Below are 24351 nucleotides of genomic sequence, written 5' to 3' on the forward strand. Positions count from 1 at the left end.
GAGAGCAATTTTGTACCATTCTTGTCTGATATAGGATTCTAACAGTCCTGGGTCTTCTTTGCATGGCACAGATTTAACCCACATTTGTGGATGGCACAGTATTCATGTACCATTTCTGGCAGTGTTTCTGAGCCAATTGAGTGGTTTCCATAACAGAATGCATTTAAAACATGCTCATGATCAAAAGATCATGAGCATGAAACATTGACTTTTTGGCCTTGTTCCTTGAGCACGGATTTCTACAGATCTGTTGGTGATATTATGTACCATAGATCAGCGGTCCCCAACCCCCGGGCCTCGGACCGGTACCGGTCCGTGAGTCGTTTGGTGCCGGGCCGCGAGAGTTGAGGCTCAGGTGTGAAATGTGTGGTTTTCAGTTTTTTTATCGGTTTTCAGCGTTATTTTGTTATCGTTTTTACCGTTAACTCGGTTTTCCTGGGTCTTTTCACGTGTGTTATGAATAAATCGTCTTTTTTTCGGTACCGGTACTACTTTCATTTTGTTGTATTTATCCGCGACACCTTAAAGGCCGGCCGTGAAAATATTGTTGGGCATAAACCGGTCCGTGGCGCAAAAAAGGTTGGGGACCGCTGCTATAGATGATGAGATAATGACAAAATATTCAAAATTTTACATTGAGGAACATTACCGGTATTCAGAAATTGTTCCACAATTTTCAGATGTGATTTTTAGTATTATTATTTTTATTTTTGTAGATTGGTAAACTTCTTTTTTTTATACTCCAATCATGTTACTGATCTAATTAACATAATTAGTTGCAGGACGTCCCTTACATTTAAACTTTACAGCTTTTTCAGAAAGGGCTTTGTAATATTACCCTTTTCTGTATTTTCTAAAAATTAATTACTTGACATTACTAAGAAATGTGTTTGTTATTATTACTTTTAACTTTTTTTAAAAGAAAAACATCAACAGTGTTTGAATCAAATAGTCCTCAATTAAGTTGATAGAAGATTAACTAATGTTTGCAGCAGCATCTCCCCTGCACTTCCCTCTGATTCACTAGCTGCAGGTAACGCTTCTGGTGAGAGGCTCTCAGCCTGTAGCTATGTTTAGAAGAATCTGACAAATAGTCAAGAGTGTACTTCTTAAAGTTAACAGGGGAGAACAGAATGTGGGGACAGCTGCTAGTTTGCTTATCCTTACCCTTTAGCAAGACTAGGCACCCTACACAGTTAGGTCCATAAGTTTCTGGACAGAGACACTGTTTTTGATAATTTTGCTGCTGTATGTGACAGAAGTGTAGACTATTTTGCAAAAGTATTTATTTACTGTTTAGGAGCTCAGTAATTTACTAATTACAGCCATTATAACGTGCAAAAAACGACACAAAAAAATAATGAAGAAACTGAAAAAGTAAGCAGTTTCACAGACAGATGAAACCAAGATGAGCTTCTACCAGAATGAAAGGGAGTGAAAGGTATGGAGCAAGAAAGAAAACAGCTCATGAGCTAAAGCACATTATTTGCAAACATGGCAGAGGCAATGTTGTGGCATGGAGATGTATGGTTGCAAGTGGAACTGGTCACTAGTGTTTATTGATAATGTAAATGCTTTCACATCTATCATGGCCAAACGGCTAGAAGAGTTCCTACCAACACTGATATGTAATGATCAAACAGGTTTCATACATCAACGCCAAACACAGGACAATATACGAAAGACACTACACATTATGGACCATATACAAAAACACAAAATCAAAGCAATTGTGATGAGTGTAGACGCTGAAAAAGCCTTTGACTCTGTCAATTGGAAGTTCCTCTACAGGGTACTATATAAATTTGGCTTTCATGATATGATTATTAAAACGATACAAGCATTATATGATAATCCTACAGCCAGGATCAAAATTAATGGATGCCTATCCAACAGTTTTACCCTAAAAAGGGGCACTAGACAGGGCTGTGCACGGTCACCGTTACTTTTTGCACTATACTTGGAACCACTAGCTCAATCCATCAGGCAAAATAAGGACATTAAGGGAATTTTTATCAAAGGGACACAATATAAACTGGCTTGCTACGCGGATGACATTTTGATTTACCTTGGACACCCAACATATTCTTTACCCAAGCTGATGCAGTCATTTGAACAATACGGCCAATTATCAGGCTATAAAATTAATATAGGTAAAACCCAGCTACTCTCATATAACTACAGCCCACCAGAAGAAATAAAATGTAGCTACTCTCTGGTATGGCAAACGGAGTGTTTTAAATATTTAGGCATAAATTTACCGAAAGACCTTACAAAACTATTTGAACAGAACTACCTACCCTTATACAAAAAAATAAAGGAAGATATAGTAAGATGGAATTTAATTCCTTTCTTTAGTTTTAATTCAAGAATTGATTCTATTAAAATGAATGTATTGCCAAGATTTTTGTATCTATTTCAAACCCTACCAATAGAGATTAACCAAAGTCAATTTAATGAGTGGGATAAAATGTTATCTAGATATATATGGCAAGGTAAAAGACCAAGGGTTCGCCTTAAAACACTACAGCTGGCTAAGCAAAAGGGAGGATGGGGCCTCCCTGACCTCAGATATTATTATTTTGCAGCGCAGATGAGAGCAATAATATGCTGGTGTAACCAATCATACACTGCCCAATGGAAAACCATTGAGGAACAAATGCTGTCTATACCTATTCAGGCAACTCTAGCTGACAATAACTTACAAACCTATATAAAAAATACTGATAACATGTGGGTGAAAAGGACCCTTAAAACATGGAGAACTATTATAAAGGAATATAAACTCGAGACCAATATTACAGTTCTTAAATGGTGTGCTTACGACTCAGAGTTCAAACCTAATGAACTGGATTCTAGATTCAAGGACTGGACAGGTAAGGGCATAACAGCCCTGTGCAGTATAATGAAGGATGGAAAATTGTTCAGCTTTGACATGCTTAGAAAAACATTTTCATTAGAAAAAGAAGACTTCTATCGATATCTGCAGTTAAGGCACTATGCCGACACGAAGATGAGAAACGTAACAATGATAAACACACGCTTGATGGAACTGTTTATAAAAAGCTATAACTCAGAAACTATTGATAGAATTGTATCATGTCTCTATAAGGGTCTAATGGATTTGAAACCACATTCGACTTCATATATTAGAACAAAATGGGAGAAGGAAGGAGGGATAAAAATATTAGAGGAAGAATGGACGGCAATATGGAGATATCAGTGGATGTGTACCAGCTCACAAAAGTGGAGGGAATTTGGCTGGAAGTGCCTAATTAGATACTTTATAACACCTTCTCAGAAGTCTCATTATGATGATAACCCCCCTGCTTGTTGGAGGAACTGTGGAAATCAAAGTGCAAATCATTACCATATTTTCTGGGACTGCTCAATCTTGAGGGATTATTGGAGAGAAATACATAATGCCTTACAGGATATCTTTAAACGTGAAATACCTCTCGAGAGTAAGACTATGTTCTTTGGATATATACCTCAGGAATGGCCTAAATATGATAAACATTTAATAAATATTTTATTGGTGGCCTGTAAAAAGAATATCACCAGAAAATGGTTATCCCCAGAGAGCCCAAACATAAGTACATGGATGGAAATCACAATGGAAATTTATAACATGGAAAAGATAACAGCTTCTGTTAACCACAAGCTGGAGAAATTTACATCATATTGGGAAAACTGGGTTAAATATATCACGCCTCATAGGCCAGATTTTACTATTACAAACCAATAATTATGATGTATGTATATATATTTATAGGATCACCCCATACCAACACATCCGTGTTTTTTTTTGTTTTTTTTTTTGTTTTTGTTTTTTGTTTTTTGTTTCTTTTTTTTTCTCTTTTCTTAGGTTTGTTAGTTTTGTTTTTTGTTTTTTGATTTTCGGATTATGTGATGGTTTCAATTACTTCTATCGTTGTAAGTATTCTTCCCTTATGACTTGGATGTAAATTAAAATACTATTTCAGTATTTAAGGCAGATAACCTAAGTATGAAGAATGCTTACATGATGTACATACTGTGAATGCCTGCTTTTGAAACCTTAATAAAAATATGAATTAAAAAAAAAAAGATAATGTAAATGCTGATAGAAGTATCAGACTTGGATTTTCATCCAAGTATTAAAAACAATTGTTAAATCTAACATTATCTTACTTAGTTTTTCATTTCTTTTTTCGGCCTACATATAAACAGCTGTAATTCCTAAGCAGTTAATGCAATATTTTTCTTAATCCCCTTGAAAAAAAAGCTGAAAGTATGCACTTCAATTACTTCTTGACTGATCTGGTGTACAGAAGCACAGCTGTGTCACTGTTTCAAGAACTAATGGAGCTAACAGTATGTGTTTACAATTCAAAATTGAGGTCCTATTATTTTGTATCCAAATTTAAAATGATAAACACAGAAGAAAAAGAGCAGAAAATCCTCATGCTTTAAAAAGCTGAGTCTAGTAAGTATGAACTGATTCAATTACCATAACCCTGTTTCATTTTCAGTCGTCTACTCATTTAAGTGCTGCACCCTGTACCGGACTATCACTAGATAGACTAGATAGACTATCAAAAAGCATGCATCTAATCGAAGACTTGCTGCACAGTGATTAAAAAAACTACAGAAAACTGGGTATGTTTGGGTAACCCACAGAGGACATACTGTAGTGTACAGTGAGTCTAAAAAGGTAAAGGCTAACAGGATGTAGGGAGCATAAAGGGGGAAAAACAACAGCCGATAAAGAGAGGGAAGTTGCCCTTTAAGCAAGAGCTTATTTGCCCATGTCCCCAGGGCAAGGAGTTCCCATGAAAGCCACATACCGGACAGAGTTATCACAGCACATCAAACACGTTCAACCATCACTGTCTCTCACACCCGATCAGTCTCCCTTCCAAACACACCCACATAGACTCACGATACAGATATCAGACGGCAGGTTAGAACAAACTTTATCCCTCTGTCCCTTCAGCACTCTTTGTATCTTTTATACACAGACAAAAACCACACACACAGACACACATCGAAAGCAAACTGTCACTAGCACCCAAACTGCATGTCCCCTTTCAATGAAAGAATGCCGAAAGGAATTTCCTGACACCAGCCAAATGACCAAGCAACTGCCCGTGTGGGCAAGCGTGGTAAACTAAAGTTAAAGATAATAAAACCAATGCTGCAGCTAAAACTATGACATCTTGCTTTGGCAGCAAAATGACTCTGGTGCGTAGCGCGCATCAAGTTCCCGTGTCAGAGCCGTTGTCTGTTCAGTTTTCTATCAGTGCCGAAGTACATGAGAACTAAACAACTGACGTGCAGCAATCCTCCTGCCCTGCAGGCTACGGTGAGGCTCCTGCATGGGAGAACACCTGCTGCTGCCTAATCATTATTGAAATGTGCACCAAAAATCAATGTGACAACTTTGCTTCAGTGATGTGACTTCTGTTCTATTCTCAATACCCACTGATGCCTCTGTTTGTTTTCACTTATAACTTTTACCTCTATGCTTAAACGTGTGAAGCACAGGAAAAATGTGCTCTGTGCAACTTGTGTTTACGCTCATTAAAGACAAAAGCACAAGTCCTAGACAAACATATATCTTTAAACACAACAAATATGCTGCAATCCGGTTGCACAACTTCCATAAATCACTTCACAGGGAAGCAGAATAATCCCTCAAAACAAAAAGCCGCTGAAAAATTAAGCAGGCATACAAAGGAAGAGCCAGGGGACTGTGTGCGTGTAAGTGCAGACGGCTATGTTTTTGCAATTGAGGGGGACATACAGATGAAAAAAGAAAAAAAAAAGAGCGACTATAAAGTGGCGAGGGGTACAGCAAGGGATTGTAGTTGGTGGGAGCGGGCGGTCAGCAGAGGCAGAGGGAAGGAGTGAGTTGAGTGGGGGTGGGGTGGGGGCAGAAGGGGTGGGAAAAATGTGTGTGAAAGAGAACAAGAGAGCGAAAAGGGAGGGCGGTGGGCTGGCACAGACAAAAGGTGGGGGCGGCCTGATAAAATATGTGCCAATGTTTGTGTGAATGAAAGCAGTGACTATAGCTAAATTTCTGCACCAACAAAAGCAGCTACAGTTGTGCACGGAGAGGAGTGGAGACATACCTTTAGTGTTTAGAAAAGGCTGAAAACATGAGGTGATTATATTAGCGCAGGAATAGTTTCCAATGGCATGTTCTGTGTCACTGCCCGACTCGGTGCAGAAGGCTGAGGGAGAGCAGGGTAAAGGACCATAAACATATAAATGTACTTTAAGTGCACGCCTAAAATCAGAAATAAATTCTTAAAAAATATTTAAATAAACAGAGCTCAGTTCTCCATTCATCATTGATCCCATCATTTTTAAAGCAATAAACACCAAATGTCCCGTCGTGACAACGTCTCGACTCTTAGGACTCGCTCTTGGTCTCATGTGAGCGGTTATCTCACACGGTTAAAATAAGACAGAAGAGGCCATGTGAAAATATTACCACTGGATTTAGAAACTGTGAAATTTTCCGCTATTTTTTATTTTTCATTTGCATAATGTAGATCAAAAAAAGTTAATTAAGCAAATAAATGGGAGATTGCGCTCGCTGCTCTGGAATGGAAATGATAATAACGCATTACTACAGAGACACAATTACCACGGGGCAAAAGGTTTTTCCATCAACTCGTTCTTCATTTAAAATAACAAAACGAATGCCTTGTAATCAAACTTCCAAGGCTAAACTGGTAGTTTCAGATGCAGTTTAGGCATGAAGTTATTATAGCAAAGTGTATTATCAGGTCATTTGCATGTGTCTAGTCTAGTCAGAGGCAGAACTTTGCATACTATCCCTTTGTTGATTTTCTTGACTGAATGAGCACGGTTACAGTGTACCAGGGAGTCAGGGATTAGTAGAAATGTTTAGAAGATCCAATTGGCAAGAAAAAATCTGGCTGCATTTAAGTGACTGATTCATTGAATATGTCTCATGTGCAGATCAAAACCTAACCACATAAAACCACTTCCCGTCTGCAACACTAACTTTTCCACACATAACCAATACAACAACTTGAATCTGTCCAAATTCTCACAACTGCAAATTCGTCCCACAGAGATTTAACCTCCTAGGACCTGGCGTCCACATATGTGGACATCACATTTTGGGTTATTTAGGCCAAAATACTCAATGTTGCTCTACAAGGGCCTGATATCCTCTTACGAGGACGTTATACTGCTACTGTTCTATCAAAATTTTAAACGAATATCCTCATATGTGGCTCTCATTTATTAATTTTTTTTACATTTTTAATTTATTAATTAATGCCGTGGAAGAGTTCGGGTCTTAGGAGGTTAAAGAGGAGATGGAGGCCGAGTGATATGGGGAGACAGGCTAGAGGTAACACAAGGTCTGAGAGCTGCTGGCCAAATTTTGAATGGGCCCAATGTCAAGCGGAAGCTATTTAGAACAACACAGGTCTCAGCTGTTGGCCACAGATAAAATATAAAGGCAGATGTGTCTGTGTTTAACGTGTATAAATACTTTTTAAATTTCAATACAAAATAAAAAAAAAAGTTGAGACTAAAGTGATTATTTCTCCACCTCGACTACACAAGTGCTTCCGCACATGTTGCTTTCTTCTCTGGAGCCCAATGAAAAATATCGAATCCTGGTTACCAGGATCAAACACACAATTATTTGTTCTCTTCCCATTAGGGAAACGCAAGGCTGAAAACACAACAAGGACTTTTGTCCAATCCAGGTCAAGCATGGGAGAGTAGAGTGTAGGTAGCACACACGGAGTACTGTTCACTGAGAGAGGGAATATGTTATCTAACCCTGTTTTTTTTTTTTTTTGTTCTCTTTCATTCCCCTTTGCGAGCAGAGCTGTCCAGTTCTGAGAGATTCCTATGGTCCAGGTGTGGGAAAGGCTCCTTAATCAGCCAAAGTTGAAACAGGATTACATGTCACTAAATTGGCTTACCACTCCTGGAGTTCCTATGAGCCTTCCCATTCCCTCAGTCACTGAACTTTCATGGATGCTGGAGTACTCTGAGCTCAGCATAGTGTTGATTTCAGGAGTTTAGCAAGTGCCCTCTCTAATGTTTTGAATGCACCACTACTACTCTCATCTGGATAAAACCACTGTTTTGCTATAGATCAATGGTGAAGTTAAGGGAATGCATACATTTATAAATATTATATCAATACCTTTTGCTGCTGATGGGAGACAGCAGGGGTGATTTTCATTTTTTAACATTAATTGGCAAATTGCTTAAAGCCCCCATGATGTGGCCGGTCACGCAGTACTCACTGGTTCGTGTATGTTATTCATAGGTATATAAATACATGGTACCAACACAGTGATGCCTGGATGTGCATGCACCATGATGTACAGCTATTGGCTAGCAGATAGCTCAGCTGACTTTGGAAACGCCACGCATAACATAGAGTACAATCACGATACAGGGCGAGAGCATAGTGACTGAGACGGCTGACACCATCACAAAAAATAAATAAATAAATCATCAAACCTCCAGGACTTGCCCTGAGCACATTTCAAATCACTCGAATGATGGGCTCACTGTTGGTGTGTGAGGGCCCGCAGGTCTGCACTAAGTGTTTTAACACCGCGTGAATTAAAATGGAATATTATGTGTCGGGATGATAAACACCTCCTGAGCGATCTCTTAATGCCCAAACAGACGGACAAAATAACAACAGCACCTCACCGGGGCACCACAGTCCAGTAATCACGCAAATTACTATCTGCACTGTAAATGAAAATAACAACAAACATCACTCACCCAAATGCAACATCGCAGCTCGTCGGTCCAGCGTTATTTAGACTGAATAGCTAGCAAACTCACAGAAAACTGGATATAGTCGGCTATCTATCTACAAACCTTGGTGTTATTTACAGGAGATTTACACTGGACTTTCTGCCTACAAAAATATTTTACACACGCTCAAAAAATGTATAATAAAAAAGCTTCGGCAAAACAAAAATAAAAAATCCGCTGGGTTCGTTTGTTGCTGTCGTTTTTTTTCCTCTTTACATTTTACAGGCTTCTCGCGGTGTTGTCAGGTTGAAAATCCCCACCGGAGTCGTCGATCCTCGGTCTGTGTGAGACACGGGCGCGGAGCACTTGGGATACGTGTATCCAGTTTAGACGATGCTTGCCGTCGGTCTACAGATTTTCTCACTCGCTGCTCGGTTTGTCGGCTCAAAGTTGACCAACACGCCATTCATGTGTATCCGGAAAATATCAGCAACTTATGTACATAATTTACAACGTACGAGTCCAACGGCCTTCTGCAGTTTCTCGCGTGTACTGAGCGCGCGCCGCCTGCCAGTTCTCACTTGCCACAGGGCTCATCATCAGCCAGAGGACCAACACAAACCGACAGTTAGCTTACTACGCCACTAGAGGGCGATACGCCGCGTGTTTATGCCCGCAGTTTATCGTGTGGATATGGTGATGCATTCAAATGCTCGTCGTAAAAAATCTGTTTCAGGGGAGGAAGCAGGGTTTTCAGCGGTCTTGCAAAGGCAATTGAAACATTATGTGTGACTGACAGAGACACGGCTGCATAAATCTATATACTATTATAAAAAATAATTAATTCAAACACTATGTTTATATGTGTGTTTGTTAGCTTTTCGTGGAAGAAGTATTCAGTAGAACTACAAGAAATTTCTCAATTAAAAATCTGAAGTTTAAAACCAAAAGCATGAATAGAGGTAAAATAATAAAAACTTAAAAAGCTGAAAACTCTAAATAAATCATGTGCATGTTATACTTTCATTTGATACATTAGATCAGGAATGACTAACTCACGTTACCTCGTACATACATCCCACTTTGAATCATTAGGATGTCTTTATATAAGAAAAAGAAGCACAGTTTCAACAGAACATGACAGCTTTTTTCCCTTTATGATATATAAATGCTGCTATAGTTAAAAAAAAAAAAGAAAAGAAAAAAAGTGTCAGCACTACTCGTTGGCCTTAACCGTATGAACTAACAGTGTCAAGCCCCCCACCCCCCCCGAAACCCCAGATAGTTCTATAAATTTCTATTTCTATCTCTGTCGTAAAAAATAATGTATTGCTTTATGAATTTGGTGTAGCAAGAATGAGCAAACGCTTGGCCTTTATCAGTAAAGATAATTCTGTAAAACTTATATGAAAATACAGTTAAAAGTCCATAATTTATGCCTTTCTCGTGTTTTCCAACATTTTTATTGGGGTCGGATTGGAGTCTTTTGACACGCCTGCATCACATTATTCATGCTTTCATTGCAATTAGTTGGTTAAGGTGAAGCTGATTTTAACTATAGCTTTCATTCTCTGTTCTGTAACAATTCACCACATTATCCATATAAATTAAAATAGAAACTTCTAACTATCAGATAAGAAGTACGATATTGCACATCCACAACACACACCTTAGTACAAGCGCAAAGTAGCTTTTAATATAAATACTTACTATTAAAGAGAAATGCTCAAGTACCTCAAAGTTTATTTTAATGCAATAGTGGAATATAAAAATTAGTTTATACTACTCGTTTAACTGCATATGGACACATGCATGCATATACATCCATGTTATACTGTTTTTCTTGCAAGGTATGACGCTAATGACAAGATTTCCACGAGAGCAAAAAGTCTTTCCGGTCTCTATCCAGCACTAAATTTAGTTCTACTTTTGTGACAGTGAAAACAATTCCCAATCTAATTCTAAAAGATAGAAGTCAGGCATTTGGGGTGCAGATTTGCTCTTCTACCTCAGGTTTTCAACCCCAGTTTGTGCCTTTGAACGTCAAATAACGCATATTGCGAATTCACGATTTTTCTCCCACGACTTGAATGCCTCATAACACATTTCAATGAAACAATGAAATTGATCGTGTTTGACATTACTACGTTAGTGTACCGATTCAACGACCATCGCGATTCTTTGCTGTCACTGAACTCCGTCAAAGCAGAAACGGTGCATTCAGTCCGAAGCTTTTATCCCCAGCAGAGCGTATGCTTAGTGAAGCAAATGCCTTCAGCAGGATGAACTGAGTAACCCCAGTGAGACTTTGCCTTTTGTCGCCCTCTGGTGAATTTCTCCAAGCATGGCAGATGACTCAATATTAGGGCCCACGGGGAAAAAAACAAAAAAAACAAAAACACACTGATATTAGAACATACTTTATTCATCATCATTGTCGTCACAATAAAAGCACAGACTGTAATCTTTTGTAGAAAAAAAAATTACACTTTGGTAGCACAACCTAATTCAGAAAGGCGACTGAAACAGACTTAACCATACAGAGCGATAGAGAAGAACTAGGTCTTTACACTTTATATATATATATTAGACTTTCAAGAAGCAAAATTAATCCGTTCAACATAAAAAGAAAGAAAAAAAAAACAATCAATAACCATACCAATAATCTTTAAGCAAAGCAAAGAGTGTAAAGATGCCTGCAGGCCTGGGACAGCTTCAGAACCACTGGCAGTGTTGTGATGAACCCACACAAATAGTTTGCTTTCTGTTTAAGTATTTAAAAATAAATAATTTTATTAAAGGACAATGACAAAGACTAATTTTAAAAAGAAAAAAACAGACGAAAAAACAAAACTGTAAACTTGTGATGAGCAACAACTAGTGTACATCATGTTCTACGGAAACAATGGCAGCTAAGCACTATTACTAATGAATTTGACATTACACAACAAAAACATATTAAAGTATGAAATATAAAATACGTCCACAGACCCAGTTTTTCTTTCTACTCTGAATTAGGGTTTCCAGCATGAAACCACTAACTTAGATGTTTATTTTTTCCTACATCATAGTATTAAACACTTATCTATGCTGTTGCTCAAGTACAAAAAACAAAACAAACCTATAGGCAGTCCTGAAGAGAGAGAAATGTACCTATTTCCAACAATGGCTTTGGAAGACCTACTCTAGCTGTATTCATCCACTCATCACTGTTACACTTTGGTTATCTGACACTTGCAGTGTTTCCTGTAAGATTTTTTTCCAGCGCTCAGGGAAAGTATACCTGGGTGATGACTGAAGTGAATAAATCACACCGTAAATGTCAAAAAAGCGGTGCCTTACTGGAAAAGAAATGTAAGAAAATATGTACAGAGGGCACTATGAATTAAGTCATTGGCAAGTTTGCAGCCTAGCTGGCAGCACGTTCTTTTCCCTGATAAGTATCATACACATTGCGTGTGTGTGTGTGTGTGTGTATTTACCCAGCCCTAAAGCCTGTGCATTTTATCTCTGCTCACTCTCTCTTTTCTCCATCTGCCATCACACTCATAACCCTAGCAGAACATTCATTATCAGTCAACATTATTATTATCAATTGATTTTGTTATTGTAACGGAAAAAAATACATTTATAGAAACTTAAAGGAAACCACAAGTTTAGCCTTATATATGTGGACATAAAACTTGGAGGACAACTGAGTTCACCTGATAGCTCTTTCTATAATCCATACTTGTCCATTGGTTTTTATAACCAACAAGATAATTAGTCTTCATCCTCTCATCAAAGCTGTGTACACTGACAAACCGTTTCATGTGAGAGCGGAAGCAGAGGAATTGCGTAAGTCCAAAAGCTCTATACATTTGCATAGTGAGAGTATAGGGCTGCCTCGATCTACTAACTTTTCCATATCTTTTTTTTCTTCTCAGGTGCAGTAATTTTCATAATGGAAACACTGAGTTGGACTTTGAAGTTTCCCACAGCCTAACATAATCTTACTTGATTCCAAAGCATTACTTCAGCTCAAAAGTGGCTCACAAAGCTTAAATCAGAAATCCTCTACAGCAGGTTTCAGCAACTTTAAATATATCAAGTCAAGACGATCTTTGCACTGAGCTCATGCCTCTGCCATGAGAGGACAAATAAAAAAGTTATTTGTGGTCCAGAGCTTGAATTTTGTCACCCATTAAGCAGTTCCTGGACCTTCTGACAGTTCCTCCAGGTTCTGTTGCAATGCATATGAGGGGTACCAGGCAGAGTTAACTTTCCAGTGGTGGCCGCAGAGGAATACAGCCATCCATCTCCAGTGACTCGGGCCAGCCTTCATATTTGTTGCTGCTTTTACTGTTTTTCATACGCTAAGGGGGAAAGACAAACGTAAATGATGTCAGCAAAACAGACTGGGATCAGGTTCCTATAGCACAGTCGCTGCTGAATAATTGTACACAGAGTGCTGAACAGCAATTGAAAAAAAAAACCCAAAAAAAAAAAAAGAAAAATCTGCATTATCATGTGGTAGTCCAGATGCAAAAAAACCCCTAAATCAAATGAAAAATGCAAATATCTTATTAGCCAATCACATGGCAGCAACACCAAGCATGTAGGTACAGAGTTGCTACCATGGCCAACACGACCTGTTGAACTTTAAACTTCAGTAGGTTAATCTTTTTTTTTTAAAGCAGGTTAATGTTTAAACTTCTGAAACCCAAAGAAAGATGCCTTAAGTGACATTGAACGTGGCATGGTTGTTGGTGCCAGACAGGCCGTTGCGAGTATTTCAGAAACTGCTGGGATTTTCCTCAGCAGCTCGACGCCAGAGAAGAACCGACACATTGTAGAAATGCAGCATTAACTTAAATTATGACTTGTTAAAATGCAGGTTTACAGAAGAGGATCTATAAAAGTTGAATTTTAAAGAAAATGGACTACAGTGGTAAAAGACCACCCTGGGTACCATTCCTGTCAGCTAAGAACAAGAAACTGAGGCTACAATTCACACAGGGTCACTGACATTAAGTTAACAATAGATGATGGGAAAAATGTTTCCTGGTCTGATAAGTCTCGATTTCTGCTGCAACATTCAGACCGTAGGGCCAGAATTTGGCGTAAACAACATGAAAACATGAATCCATCCTGCTTTGTATCAACAGTTCAGAATGTGGTCGTGTGCTGGCCTTTAGTGCAAACAGAGCCTCTGCAGTCTTAGTCTCACAGTCACAGCTCTCAATCCAACAGAGCACCTTTGGGATGTGGTTGAATGGAAAAACATACATCATGGATGTGCAGCCTACAAATCTGTAGCAACTGTGTGATGTTATCACATCAATATGGACCATAATCTCAGAGGAGTGGTTATAGATAATGCTGTTTTGTAATACTGTTGTGACAGTTGCACTGTGATCTAGTCGCACAGGAAGAATATTTTCTACTGAACATTGGCGTCACATCAAAGACAGCACACCGACTCCACCTTCAGCCCTCGATCAGCACTAATAGTAAAAGGAACAAACCTGCTCAAAGGGACTCTTATTCTCAATACCCTTGGCTCCAACAAACACCCAGCTGTCTCTAAAGGCCAAATCCTTCACAGCTGTGCTCCCGAGCTCCTCAAAAAGCCGTCGAGACTCTTCATTCAGCCTGACATAGTGAAAAATACAAACAAAAAACCAAAGACAACAAACAAGTTTAGAGGGTTTTTTTAAACATGCTCTCTGCACAATTTTATTTCAAGGAAACCACAAAGTTACAAACACCATTTGCTTAATAAGGAAGATATGGTGGTCTCTGCAATAAATTCTCATCATGAACACTTTAATAACCATCATCCAAGACATCAAGAATTAATTGAATCAGTCTGATTTAATTCAGTTCTACACTTTGTAAATCTAATTTAAATCGAATCATGAAGTCGGTGTTCACATGTAGCACCCCGATAAATCTTAAAAGGTGAAAAACTTTTGTGTCAAGCCTGCCATTCACTGTCACATTATCATATATTCTTCCTTGCACTGCTCAGTGACTGTTTAACTTGTTAGGCTTCCCAGATAAATGCATTCAAATTTATTTTATAGCAGAAATTAAATACATGAAAATGTGACAGCACATGAGGCAAAATCCTCTTTGTTTTACTCTACTAAATATTTATAACACAATACTTCATAATATGAACTATTCCCAGGTTTCTATTAAAATTGGCTAATGTGAAAGGGGAGGAACTGGGAGCACAACACAAATCCTTACTTTGTAGCTGCATCATCAAAGGAGGCCACAAACACAAGTGTTCCCTCATGAAGAGGCCGGAGAAACTTCAACAGGTCAGAAACATCTGAAAATGAGCATCAAATGAGATCTGAAGTGCAGTTTATGGGTTGTTACTGCCAAAGTGTATGGACTACAGGACTACAGGATATTAAACATTAATGTCTGGTTTTTATTACCTCCTGCCCACATATCAAAGGTTTTCGTCTCCAAAAGCTCGCCAGTCACCCCTGGAGCAAAGATACATCAGTAAAATGTTAAAACAGCACCATAAAAAGGAGCTAAAAAACAAAAACAATATAGTCTGCTAAAACGTGAAGAATAAGAGTCTTACCATTCACCAAGGCTATGTTTAGTCCCCTGCCAACATTGTTCTTCACACTGCTCACTAACCTGTTAGACAAAACCACAAGGCTTATACATAGCTATTTAAACTCTTATTCACACTATGTAACACTTATATGGGCCAAGACAACAGGCAAAACGGTGAGAGGGACCAGCAGAAAGAAACAATACTTGCATTCAGCTCCCCAGACAGGCTTGAAGGCCTGGTTATGACAGCACAGAGGAAAAAAACAGAACAGTGTGAAAACAAAACAAAACAAAAAAAAGGGGGGAAAAGGAGGGACTAAGGAGAGACAAAGACATAGATGAAGAACCAGAAATAATTAACACTGAATCTCACATCTTGTCCTCTAGGCAGATTTTAGGGCCAATGACGTTGGCAGCACCAGACACCAGACGGAAAGCCAGATGTTTTGGAGGACAAGGGGCTGAAAGTCCACATTTATATTTTCGTGGGTGGGGTTCTGTTAAAAAACATGTTGATCATGGAAGGAAGATAAGAATGCAACTTTGTGAAAGTATTAATTAATGAGTAAGGTTATGCTGTACAGTTTGCTTACCTGGTGTTGCGTCTTCACTTGTACCTGAAAAAAAGCAAACAAACAAAAAACAACTGATTTCTTGATTAAACTTACCAATGTTATATTCCGAAAATCCAGCCATCAAACATGCATCAACTTTAAACCAACACACATAACTTGTCTGTAGCTTCGTCACTAAGATGGCAGACACATTAAAAACTGATTGCAGTTTAACAACTGCTTGTTTTGACCAGTTAGCAATACAAACACAAAAGATTTAACTCGCATAAAACACACCTAACAATCCAACGTGTAAAGTCATATTTTCCTCCATGTTTGGTAAATTTTATTTGCTTGTCAGTTAACTGGTTTCCGCTTGATTCCTCTTACCGCTGAAGAAATGCAGCACAGAGGACGCACTCTCCCCTCCAAATAAGGTGTTTGCCAGCAGCCAGGTGAAACCCACCAGCAGCACCACAGCCACAGCTCGCAGGGGGCCTGTCACAATGATCAGGACACATCAGCTCAGGCCAGAAACATATGGGTTTATCAATAAATCCCCATTGAAAATATCAACCCACCTGTTAATCTCATGCTTCACTCTTTCATAGACCTGGGGAGAAGAAAAGCATTGACATTAGAGTGGCTTAAGTAGTTTAACAAGACAGGAGACTTTTTAGTAAAACGTTCTTATTTAAAATACCATTTCCCAGCTTCTAGTTATACCAAATATTATAGTCTTTGCCTGTAGTCTACCTTTAGTTTTAAAAGATGATAAAATCTGAAAGAAACACAGTCATGAATAAAAAATGTAATTATTTTAAATTATTTAAAAGGGTATTTTTCCTCTGTGTGACGTTTCTCTTCCTAGCTTTATGTTTTTATTTATTAATTTTTTTTACAGTGGCCCTGCAAAATGGCTCTGCAGAGATGACGTTTAAAGGTTTTAAAATGAACCCAAACAATCTCAGAGACGAGACACTGAAGAATGAACCCTTAGCGATGTTGTCAATTACATTTCTACTAGAATTAGAACCGGAAAAGTTCACTTGTTTACCTTTACAAGCGAGGATCGCCTTGTTTTGCCGCCTTTGCCCGGCTGTAACGAACAGTAACGAGGAGCTGTTGCTCTTGTCACCCTGGACTTTTTGCTATTTCTTGCGCTGTTTCCTCATTGAGTCGTCCCTGACATAAATACGCTTTCAGTAAGAAGACAGGCTGAAGTTGGTATCCTCTTTCGACGAACATGGAAAAAGACCTGGTTTAATTTAGCCCATTTGTCTTCCGGATATAACCTACAGCCCACCCCGAGCCTTTTCCACGGACCTCAACCCGTCAGTACAGAGTCTGCGTGAAGTGGCTCACGTGACCAAAAAAAAAGATTCTAAAAATTATTTTTAGTGTTTTGTTTTTTTTACTCAAATTCTTACAATATACATCACACTTAAGAAATAATAAAATAAATTAAATAAATAAAAAAAGGAACAGTCTTTCTGTCACATCGGCACATCTGCTCCTCTTATTAAACACGCGACCAGCGCTGCAAAATCAAGATGGCTGCCCACAGTGCCGTACTCTCCGCGTCCAAAGTAATGAATCCTTTCTGGGTTGGACGCCTTGGAAACACTGCTAAAGTAAGACAAGACACGCAGCCCTTGCTCTTTCGCTTGTGAATGGTGTTGCGTGGCTCTAATTTAAACTCCGTTATAATTTTTTTAACACAAGGTCATGCTGTTAACATCATTTGATTAGCAAAGCTAGCGGGCTTTTCCACATCTGTGGGTTGGTCACAGGTTTTACGGCATCCGTACACGGGATCCATTTAAAAACACGCTCTAAATCATTTGCACTTTGTATTTTCCAGGTATTTGGAACAACTTTGATCAGACACCGGAATAAGACCTCGCTTACTGTGAGTGAGTCAGATCGGTACATGGGATTGTTGTCAGTTTCCGGGATGTTTTGCATTGGAAGTTGTCTTTTTCAGTGTAACTGAACTGTGTGTAACTGTGTGTGTGTGTATATGTGTTTTTCCACTTTGTTGTGGGGTGAAGGTTATGACACTACTCTGTTTGCCACTATTTGGACCAAACCTGTTCTTCTAAACATCAAACTGACTCTTGTCCTTCTGCTTTCCTCTGTTCACCTTCAACAACAGGGAGAAAACATTGTAAGTAGCTGACTCGTGACACGGTTCACTGCAATTCACTGCATCATGTCTTAAACGAGAATATTTTCTATAACGGGGTTATGATATAGGAAAAAAGATGTGTGATGAGAATAAAAACACTAGCATGATCAAAATAATATAACAGTTTTTAAACATCATGTTGCATGGATGCATGGAAATTTTGTTACCATCAATTTCAACTGGAATTTCTAACCATCTTGAGTCACAATAATAAACACAGTAATGACATCATCAAATCTATTTAAATATTTGTCAAACCTAAAAACACTATTAACTGCCTGAGAATAATCTCTCAAACATACTTACTTGGTGCTCTGGACATGTGCTGGTTGATTTTTGGCCAGTGATTTGTAAGCTGTGTCCATTGTCAGCATTTTCAGCAATTCCTACTGCTATTAATACTACTACTACTATTACTATTATTCTTTTCTTTTGACTTCAGAATTCCTACTGATTCTGTGTATTAAAGTATTGCATGATATTGTCAACCCACCACAGTGAACATTACTACACACCATATCTATTTGTTATTATGTCATTGGTAATGTGGACATAAGCAGACACCAGATACCAAAAACTATCAAATTCACTGTGTACCTTATTTTCATGAGATTATTTGTAGACTTAGAAAGGTAAACTTTTTTTTTCATAACATATGTTTACTGTAGTGGATGATCTGTCTTTAAAAGGTGCCAAACCTTCAATTTTCTCTATTTATTGAAGTTGATTCTTTGGCATTTAACAATCTTCCAGCCCCCTCCAGCAAAGTATGGAGGCAGGCACACTGTGACCCTCATACCTGGTGATGGGATCGGTCCAGAGCTTCTCAATCATGTCAGAGAAGTTTTCAGGTTGGTTAGATTGAATCTCAGTCCTGTTGAGTGATTACATGTCATCTACAGTCACATAAGAATTGAATCCATTGTGTGGTTTGTGAATATTGTGCTGCAGGTTCACCTGTGTGCCAGTTGATTTTGAGATGGTGAATGTCAACTCCGCTTTGGAGACCGATGATGACATGAATAATGCCATCACTGCCATCCGGCGAAATGGAGTTGCCCTGAAGGGTAAGCAAACAGCTTCTTCTTTTTTTTTCGATCAACGTATGAAAGCATGAAAAACAGAACATAGCTGTAAGTAGAGTATAATTTTTAATAAGACAGTTGAACTAAAGTAACTGTGAAACTGCTTACCTCTTTTGATAGGTAACATAGAAACCAAACATACCCTGCCAGCGTCTGTCAAATCCAGAAATAATGTGCTGCGGTAAGTTTAGATGAAATCTTTAGTTTCCTAGATTAGGGTCATTTTTTTGTGTGAAATAGCTCTCATTTCTTACGTAATTTGGTCTTTTGTGTGGACTACCAGCACAAGTTTGGACCTGTACGCCAATGTGATGCACTGTCAGTCCCTCCCCGGGGTCCAGACTCGCCACAAGAACATTGACATCATGATCATCAGGGAGAACACAGAGGGAGAGTACAGCAGTCTGGAGCACGAGGTCAGACGCAAGAGGACAAACAATCAATACTACTGTCTGCTGAAAAACATGTTTATGGTCCCTTAAACACTTCTTATCTGTCTCTTTTTAGAAAAGGGAATTGGGTGCCATCTATGCATCATTAATTTTCCAAATCAAAATAACTGTGCAAAATCTTTTGATTTGGTCATATGATAGAATTTAATATAGACAATATTGACTTCAGAATGCAACAGATAAAATACGATTATCTGAAACTAAATAAGACTTCTGGGCTGCAAAGAAACATGAAAATCCTGCATTAATAATAATAATAATAATAATGGATTGGATTTATATAGCGCTTTTCAAGGCACCCAAAGCGCTTTACAATGCTGTAGATCCAAATCTACAGCAGACTAAAATGGGCATTGGTGTGCCGGGATGTGTACCTGCTGTGCACGAAGCTACCACTGTGCTCAGAGGTTTACACTGTGAATGTTGTCATTTTGGGCTTTCAAAGTGTTTTTTTTTTTTTTTTTCAAGGTGGAATGATTATACAGCATACATCTTTAATGACTTAAAAAGAAGGAATTGGGTGCACAAGTCCAAATTTATTTCAGTTTCTCTAATGCACACATGGTCAAAGGTATACATTCAGGCTCTAACATAGTCCATTATTTGTTTATTTGTCCCTTAGTTATTTGTCTGTTTCAGGTTCATGTTAGGCTTGAGCCTTGGTGGTTGTACCTGAACAGTTTCCTCTCACCTGTGGGTGACGGTTTGGGTCTTCCTCCAGATCTTGGTGGAAGTGATGACATCTCTGAATAACTTGTACTCATGCACAGTTGTTTGAACTGAGGATCCTGGAATCTGCTGTTGTTTAAAATTCTTCAGAGAGATCTTCACACCTTGTGTAAATTTACAGTTTTCATTCTTAGATCTTCAGTGAGTTTTTTCAGAGTACTGATCAGTCCAATGAGTGCTCAGACAAATCATTTTTGCTCTGGTAAAGAGAAAGAACCAGTAGTCAATCATAATGACTAAAAAGAAGTTGATACTCCTTGACCTTGTCGAGTTAAAAGACACTGAAGAAGATTCAGCACCACTTATTAAAAGATTTAAGTATATGTTTATATTTGTGCCCATATTTATGTTCTGGCCGTATGTAAATCAGAGAAACTAAATAAAAACCTGTGCACCCAATCCTTATTTTTGTAAGTCATTAAAGATGGATGCTATACAATCATTCCACCCTGGGAAAACAGAACAGTTCAAAGAAATCATTCCGTTACATTTATTCTCTATGATGAATGTATATAAACTTCTGAGCACAGTAACTGTAGTTGTTGAGCCATGTTTGCTTACACAATACAGTTATAGATGCTGTTTTACAATTTGTACAGAAACATATGTTATATTATTAACCACTTAGTACTAATTAAAATGATTATTTTTTATTTACTGCTAATTTTGTTCTGTGTTTGTTGCACTTAATCGTTTTTTTCAATGTTTAGTGTTACCTTGTAGACAGAAGTTTTACTTTATGTAGTATTACGCGTAGTCTTAGAGACGACACTTTATTCCCACTACAGTCTTATTGATCTTTCTAGTACAGTTTAAACTCATGTCACTGTATTTCATTTGTTGTTGTCTTCTTGTCCTACTTCCAGAGTGTATCCGGGGTAGTGGAGAGTCTAAAGATTATCACCAGGAATAATTCCATCAGGATTGCTGATTATGCCTTCAAACTGGCCAGGGAGAGAGGTCGCCGCAGGGTCACTGCTGTACACAAAGCTAACATCATGTAAGTTACCTTTTGGGAAACGTATCCTGTCAAACACGTCTGGCCTTTTGTTTACTACGGTGAGTTTCTTAGTCCTGGATATGCTGAGTGTGGCATTTCTGTTTCAACAGGAAGCTCGGTGATGGCTTGTTCCTGCAGTGCTGCAGAGAAGTGGCCTCGGGTTATCCAGACATCACACTCGACAGCATGATTGTGGACAATACCACAATGCAGGTAACAGATGATGACATTTTAGGGAATCCAGGGAATGTTCTTCTTCTGATTTTATTTGTTTTACTTAACTCCATTTGTGTCGTTTAGCTCGTGTCCAAACCACAGCAGTTTGATGTGATGGTCATGCCCAATCTGTACGGGAATGTGGTGAGCAACGTGTGCGCGGGGCTGGTGGGAGGACCTGGCCTCGTGCCTGGGGCCAATTATGGTCGTGACTATGCTGTCTTTGAAACGGTGAGTGTTGGAGGCTTGAATAGGTTTGTAGGACACAGTTCTCTCAGAATTTTGAAGGATGGAAAATGTATGAGTCATGTCTGTCTGGTGTTTCAGGCCACAAGAAACACAGGAAAAAGTATTGCAGAAAAAAACATTGCAAACCCAACTGCCATGCTGCTAGCTAGCTGCCTGATGCTGGACCACCTTAAGTAAGCTTTTCCGGATAAAAATTCTTCTTCATTGGTTTTCTGTGTGTGTGTGTGTGTGTGTGTGTGTGTGTGTGTGTATTGGTGTGACTGTATTATATTTAAATAATGTTTTTCTTCTTTGTGTCTCCAGCCTTAATGATTATGCAAGTCTGATCCGGAATGCAGTCCTCACCACAATGAACGAAACCAGGGTGAGCCTTCCTCACTGATGGGTTCCTCACCTATCGCGCTGCCATGAAGCTCACAGGCCATTGTTGCGTGACATAGGATTTAAGGCCGCAGTGACAATTCTGGCATGCTTCCTAGAAGGCATCACAATACATTCACACAAAGCAGCATTGTGCCCCTTTTCCTTTCACAAAGCTCTTGTGCAGCTCTACACTCTATGGGATCTGATTGTTTCTTGAGTAAATTCCAAAACCTGATCTGCCGATCATGTGCAGCATCGGACTAGTTACTGTGGGAAACTGATTACACTTTGCACGCACAAAGAAAATACAAAGCGTCTATCCAAATACAGTATGCGGCATGAGATGCAATCCACAGTGCTACGATTTCATAGCATACGTTAAGGTCTTAAATAATTTAATACGGATTTTGGACCATATCTGTTAGCACCCTGTTCTTTTGTTTGTTGTAGCTTATTTATGATTTTTTTTTTCTCTTTATTTGCAGTTGCACACAGCAGATCTCGGGGGTCAAGGAACCACATCAGAGGTGGTGCAGTCCGTCATGAGGGTCATCCAGAGTAAAGGACAGTTCACGGCAGAGCTGTAAGAATGACCGGGAAGGTTCACGCACCCACGCTCTTATCAGGTGGTTTGAGTTTAAACAGGTGTACCTTCTGAGAGAGGATGTCCGTGTTTCCATAGCATCTCGTTTCACACAGCTTACTTACCTGTTCACAATACAAATGAGCCTGCTTTCTCACTTCAAGGTTTCACATGACCTGTTTAAAAAGGTGGGTTTTGATAAAATTCCATTATCACTCCTGCAAGCATCGGTTTTACTGCTGGAGCTTATTCAGCTGAATATGAATCTCCTTAGAGATTCGTATGAAACATGAAAGGGCCTACTTTAGATATTTAAATATACAAGTATAGGCACGCATCTTCCACTATACCTTCTGCAGCAGCCATTATTTATTTTTCACTTTGTGATTACATCACAGACTTTAAATTAACCAAAATGTCATTAATGCTTAATATAAATGTAAAGTGCCCATTATGTCCTGTTACATCGTTTATGTTCTTATCACAGCAACTGTACTTTGAAGAGGTGATACACTATAGAGGAGCGTGACTGCTGTCAAACCTGAACTTTACTGCTTGTGCCATAATGGCTTTTTTTGGTCTAGGGATGATATCACAATATTATACTGTTGTTTTTGGGTCTGTCCAAGAAAATGCTCATAACGCCTGATATGAAAAGAATGGTTTCATTTTGTTTGTATGTGTGTGAGCATAAGATGTAATCAATAAAGTAATTATATGTCTTAACATCTTTCTTTTGAAGAGAGGTTTGAATTCTCAGCATATTTGAGACGTATTTTGAGTACTACGAAGAATTAGGATGCACGTGGCTGACATGCACTCTAGAAACTAATTGGATATAAATGCAGAGAGAGCAAGCTGCCAGATTGTTAGATACGCCTAGCTGAAATTAAGGTTGTCCACTGAAATAGTTTCTTTAACAGTTCTTTTTTTTTTTTTTGTTGAACCTGTTCTGGAAATGTTTAATATGCTTTAATGATAATTTCTCAGGCTTTAATTTGTGAGTCTGTAGAACTGTACTGCTTTATGCTGACAAGTCATACTGATTGTTCTAATAACTGGGATTTGTTTTGAGTAGCTGTGTCTCATAAATGGACAACTGAGTGTACAGATATGTGCTCAAGAGGAAGCCTCATTGTTACTTTGACTCTGTGCTTCTGAAGCTTTGTGTTCTGGCCTCTTGCTGGGGATAAAGATTAGTAAGTAAGAAAAGCTCGCTGATCTTTCTGTTTGTTTTACAATTTCATGCTCCATCAACTTCTTAACCTTCAAAATTAGATGGTAGGTTGCTGTTTTACATGTTGCCACCAGGTGGCAACACAACTCTCTATAGCTGCCACTCAAAAAACTCACAGCTGCTTGGATGTGTGCTTCATTACATACACTGTCTTGACAATATGCAGAACACACAGTGTGATCTTTGTCTGCATTGCGTAAACACAGCAGGGGAATCATGGATGCAAAAATATCTGGCAGGAAGATTGTTGGATAAAAATGGGAATATTAAGATAATTCTTGTGCTTTTTTATGTAATTTCTAGGAAGCAGGTTCTTGGGCTTAGGCCACGTGTTTCTTAGAAAAATGTGAAGGATTTTGGCTTTA

The 24351-nt window shown here is 38.7% G+C and overlaps 3 protein-coding genes across 13 annotated transcripts in view; 1 reads left to right on the top strand and 2 right to left on the bottom strand.

The window, feature by feature from the left end:
• The window catches only part of wnk3 (WNK lysine deficient protein kinase 3), a 44620-nt gene extending 33642 nt beyond the window's left edge, over window positions 1-10978 (bottom strand). For 8 of the 10 annotated variants that reach the window (XM_082519110.1, XM_082519105.1, XM_082519113.1 and 5 more), the window contains exon 1: window positions 8785-9358. The gene's annotated coding sequence lies outside the window, so the exon portion shown is untranslated. Of the gene's footprint in view, window positions 1-6116; window positions 6219-8784; window positions 9359-10917 lie in introns of those variants that run through there. The other 2 variants (XM_082519106.1, XM_082519107.1) reach the window with 2 other exon arrangements.
• A 186-nt stretch (window positions 10979-11164) lies between these two features.
• On the bottom strand, window positions 11165-17216 carry fam3a (FAM3 metabolism regulating signaling molecule A). Its single transcript, XM_082519458.1, has 10 exons — window positions 16939-17216; window positions 16463-16494; window positions 16272-16379; window positions 15921-15944; window positions 15701-15824; window positions 15350-15408; window positions 15195-15245; window positions 14998-15082; window positions 14268-14394; window positions 11165-13115 (listed from the first exon to the last, which is right to left on the bottom strand). The coding sequence occupies exons 2-10, from the start codon at window positions 16473-16475 to the stop codon at window positions 13017-13019; spliced, it is 690 nt and encodes a 229-aa protein (XP_082375584.1). The 5' UTR covers window positions 16476-16494; window positions 16939-17216; the 3' UTR covers window positions 11165-13016.
• A 99-nt stretch (window positions 17217-17315) lies between these two features.
• On the top strand, window positions 17316-23475 carry idh3g (isocitrate dehydrogenase (NAD(+)) 3 non-catalytic subunit gamma). 2 transcript variants are annotated; one of them, XM_082519456.1, is made up of 13 exons: window positions 17316-17515; window positions 17746-17793; window positions 18040-18051; window positions 18826-18923; window positions 19024-19139; window positions 19278-19338; window positions 19441-19573; window positions 21205-21338; window positions 21449-21551; window positions 21639-21785; window positions 21882-21976; window positions 22107-22167; window positions 22652-23475. In XM_082519456.1, the coding sequence occupies exons 1-13, from the start codon at window positions 17435-17437 to the stop codon at window positions 22751-22753; spliced, it is 1191 nt and encodes a 396-aa protein (XP_082375582.1). In that variant the 5' UTR covers window positions 17316-17434; the 3' UTR covers window positions 22754-23475. The 2 variants fall into 2 exon arrangements, with proteins under 2 accessions (XP_082375582.1, XP_082375583.1); XM_082519457.1 differs by lacking the exon at window positions 18040-18051.
• The last annotated feature ends 876 nt before the right edge of the window (window positions 23476-24351 follow it).

The sequence above is a fragment of the Aulonocara stuartgranti genome (assembly GCF_965226115.1).
Source record: "Aulonocara stuartgranti genome assembly, chromosome: 20".
Classification (NCBI taxonomy): domain Eukaryota; kingdom Metazoa; phylum Chordata; class Actinopteri; order Cichliformes; family Cichlidae; genus Aulonocara; species Aulonocara stuartgranti.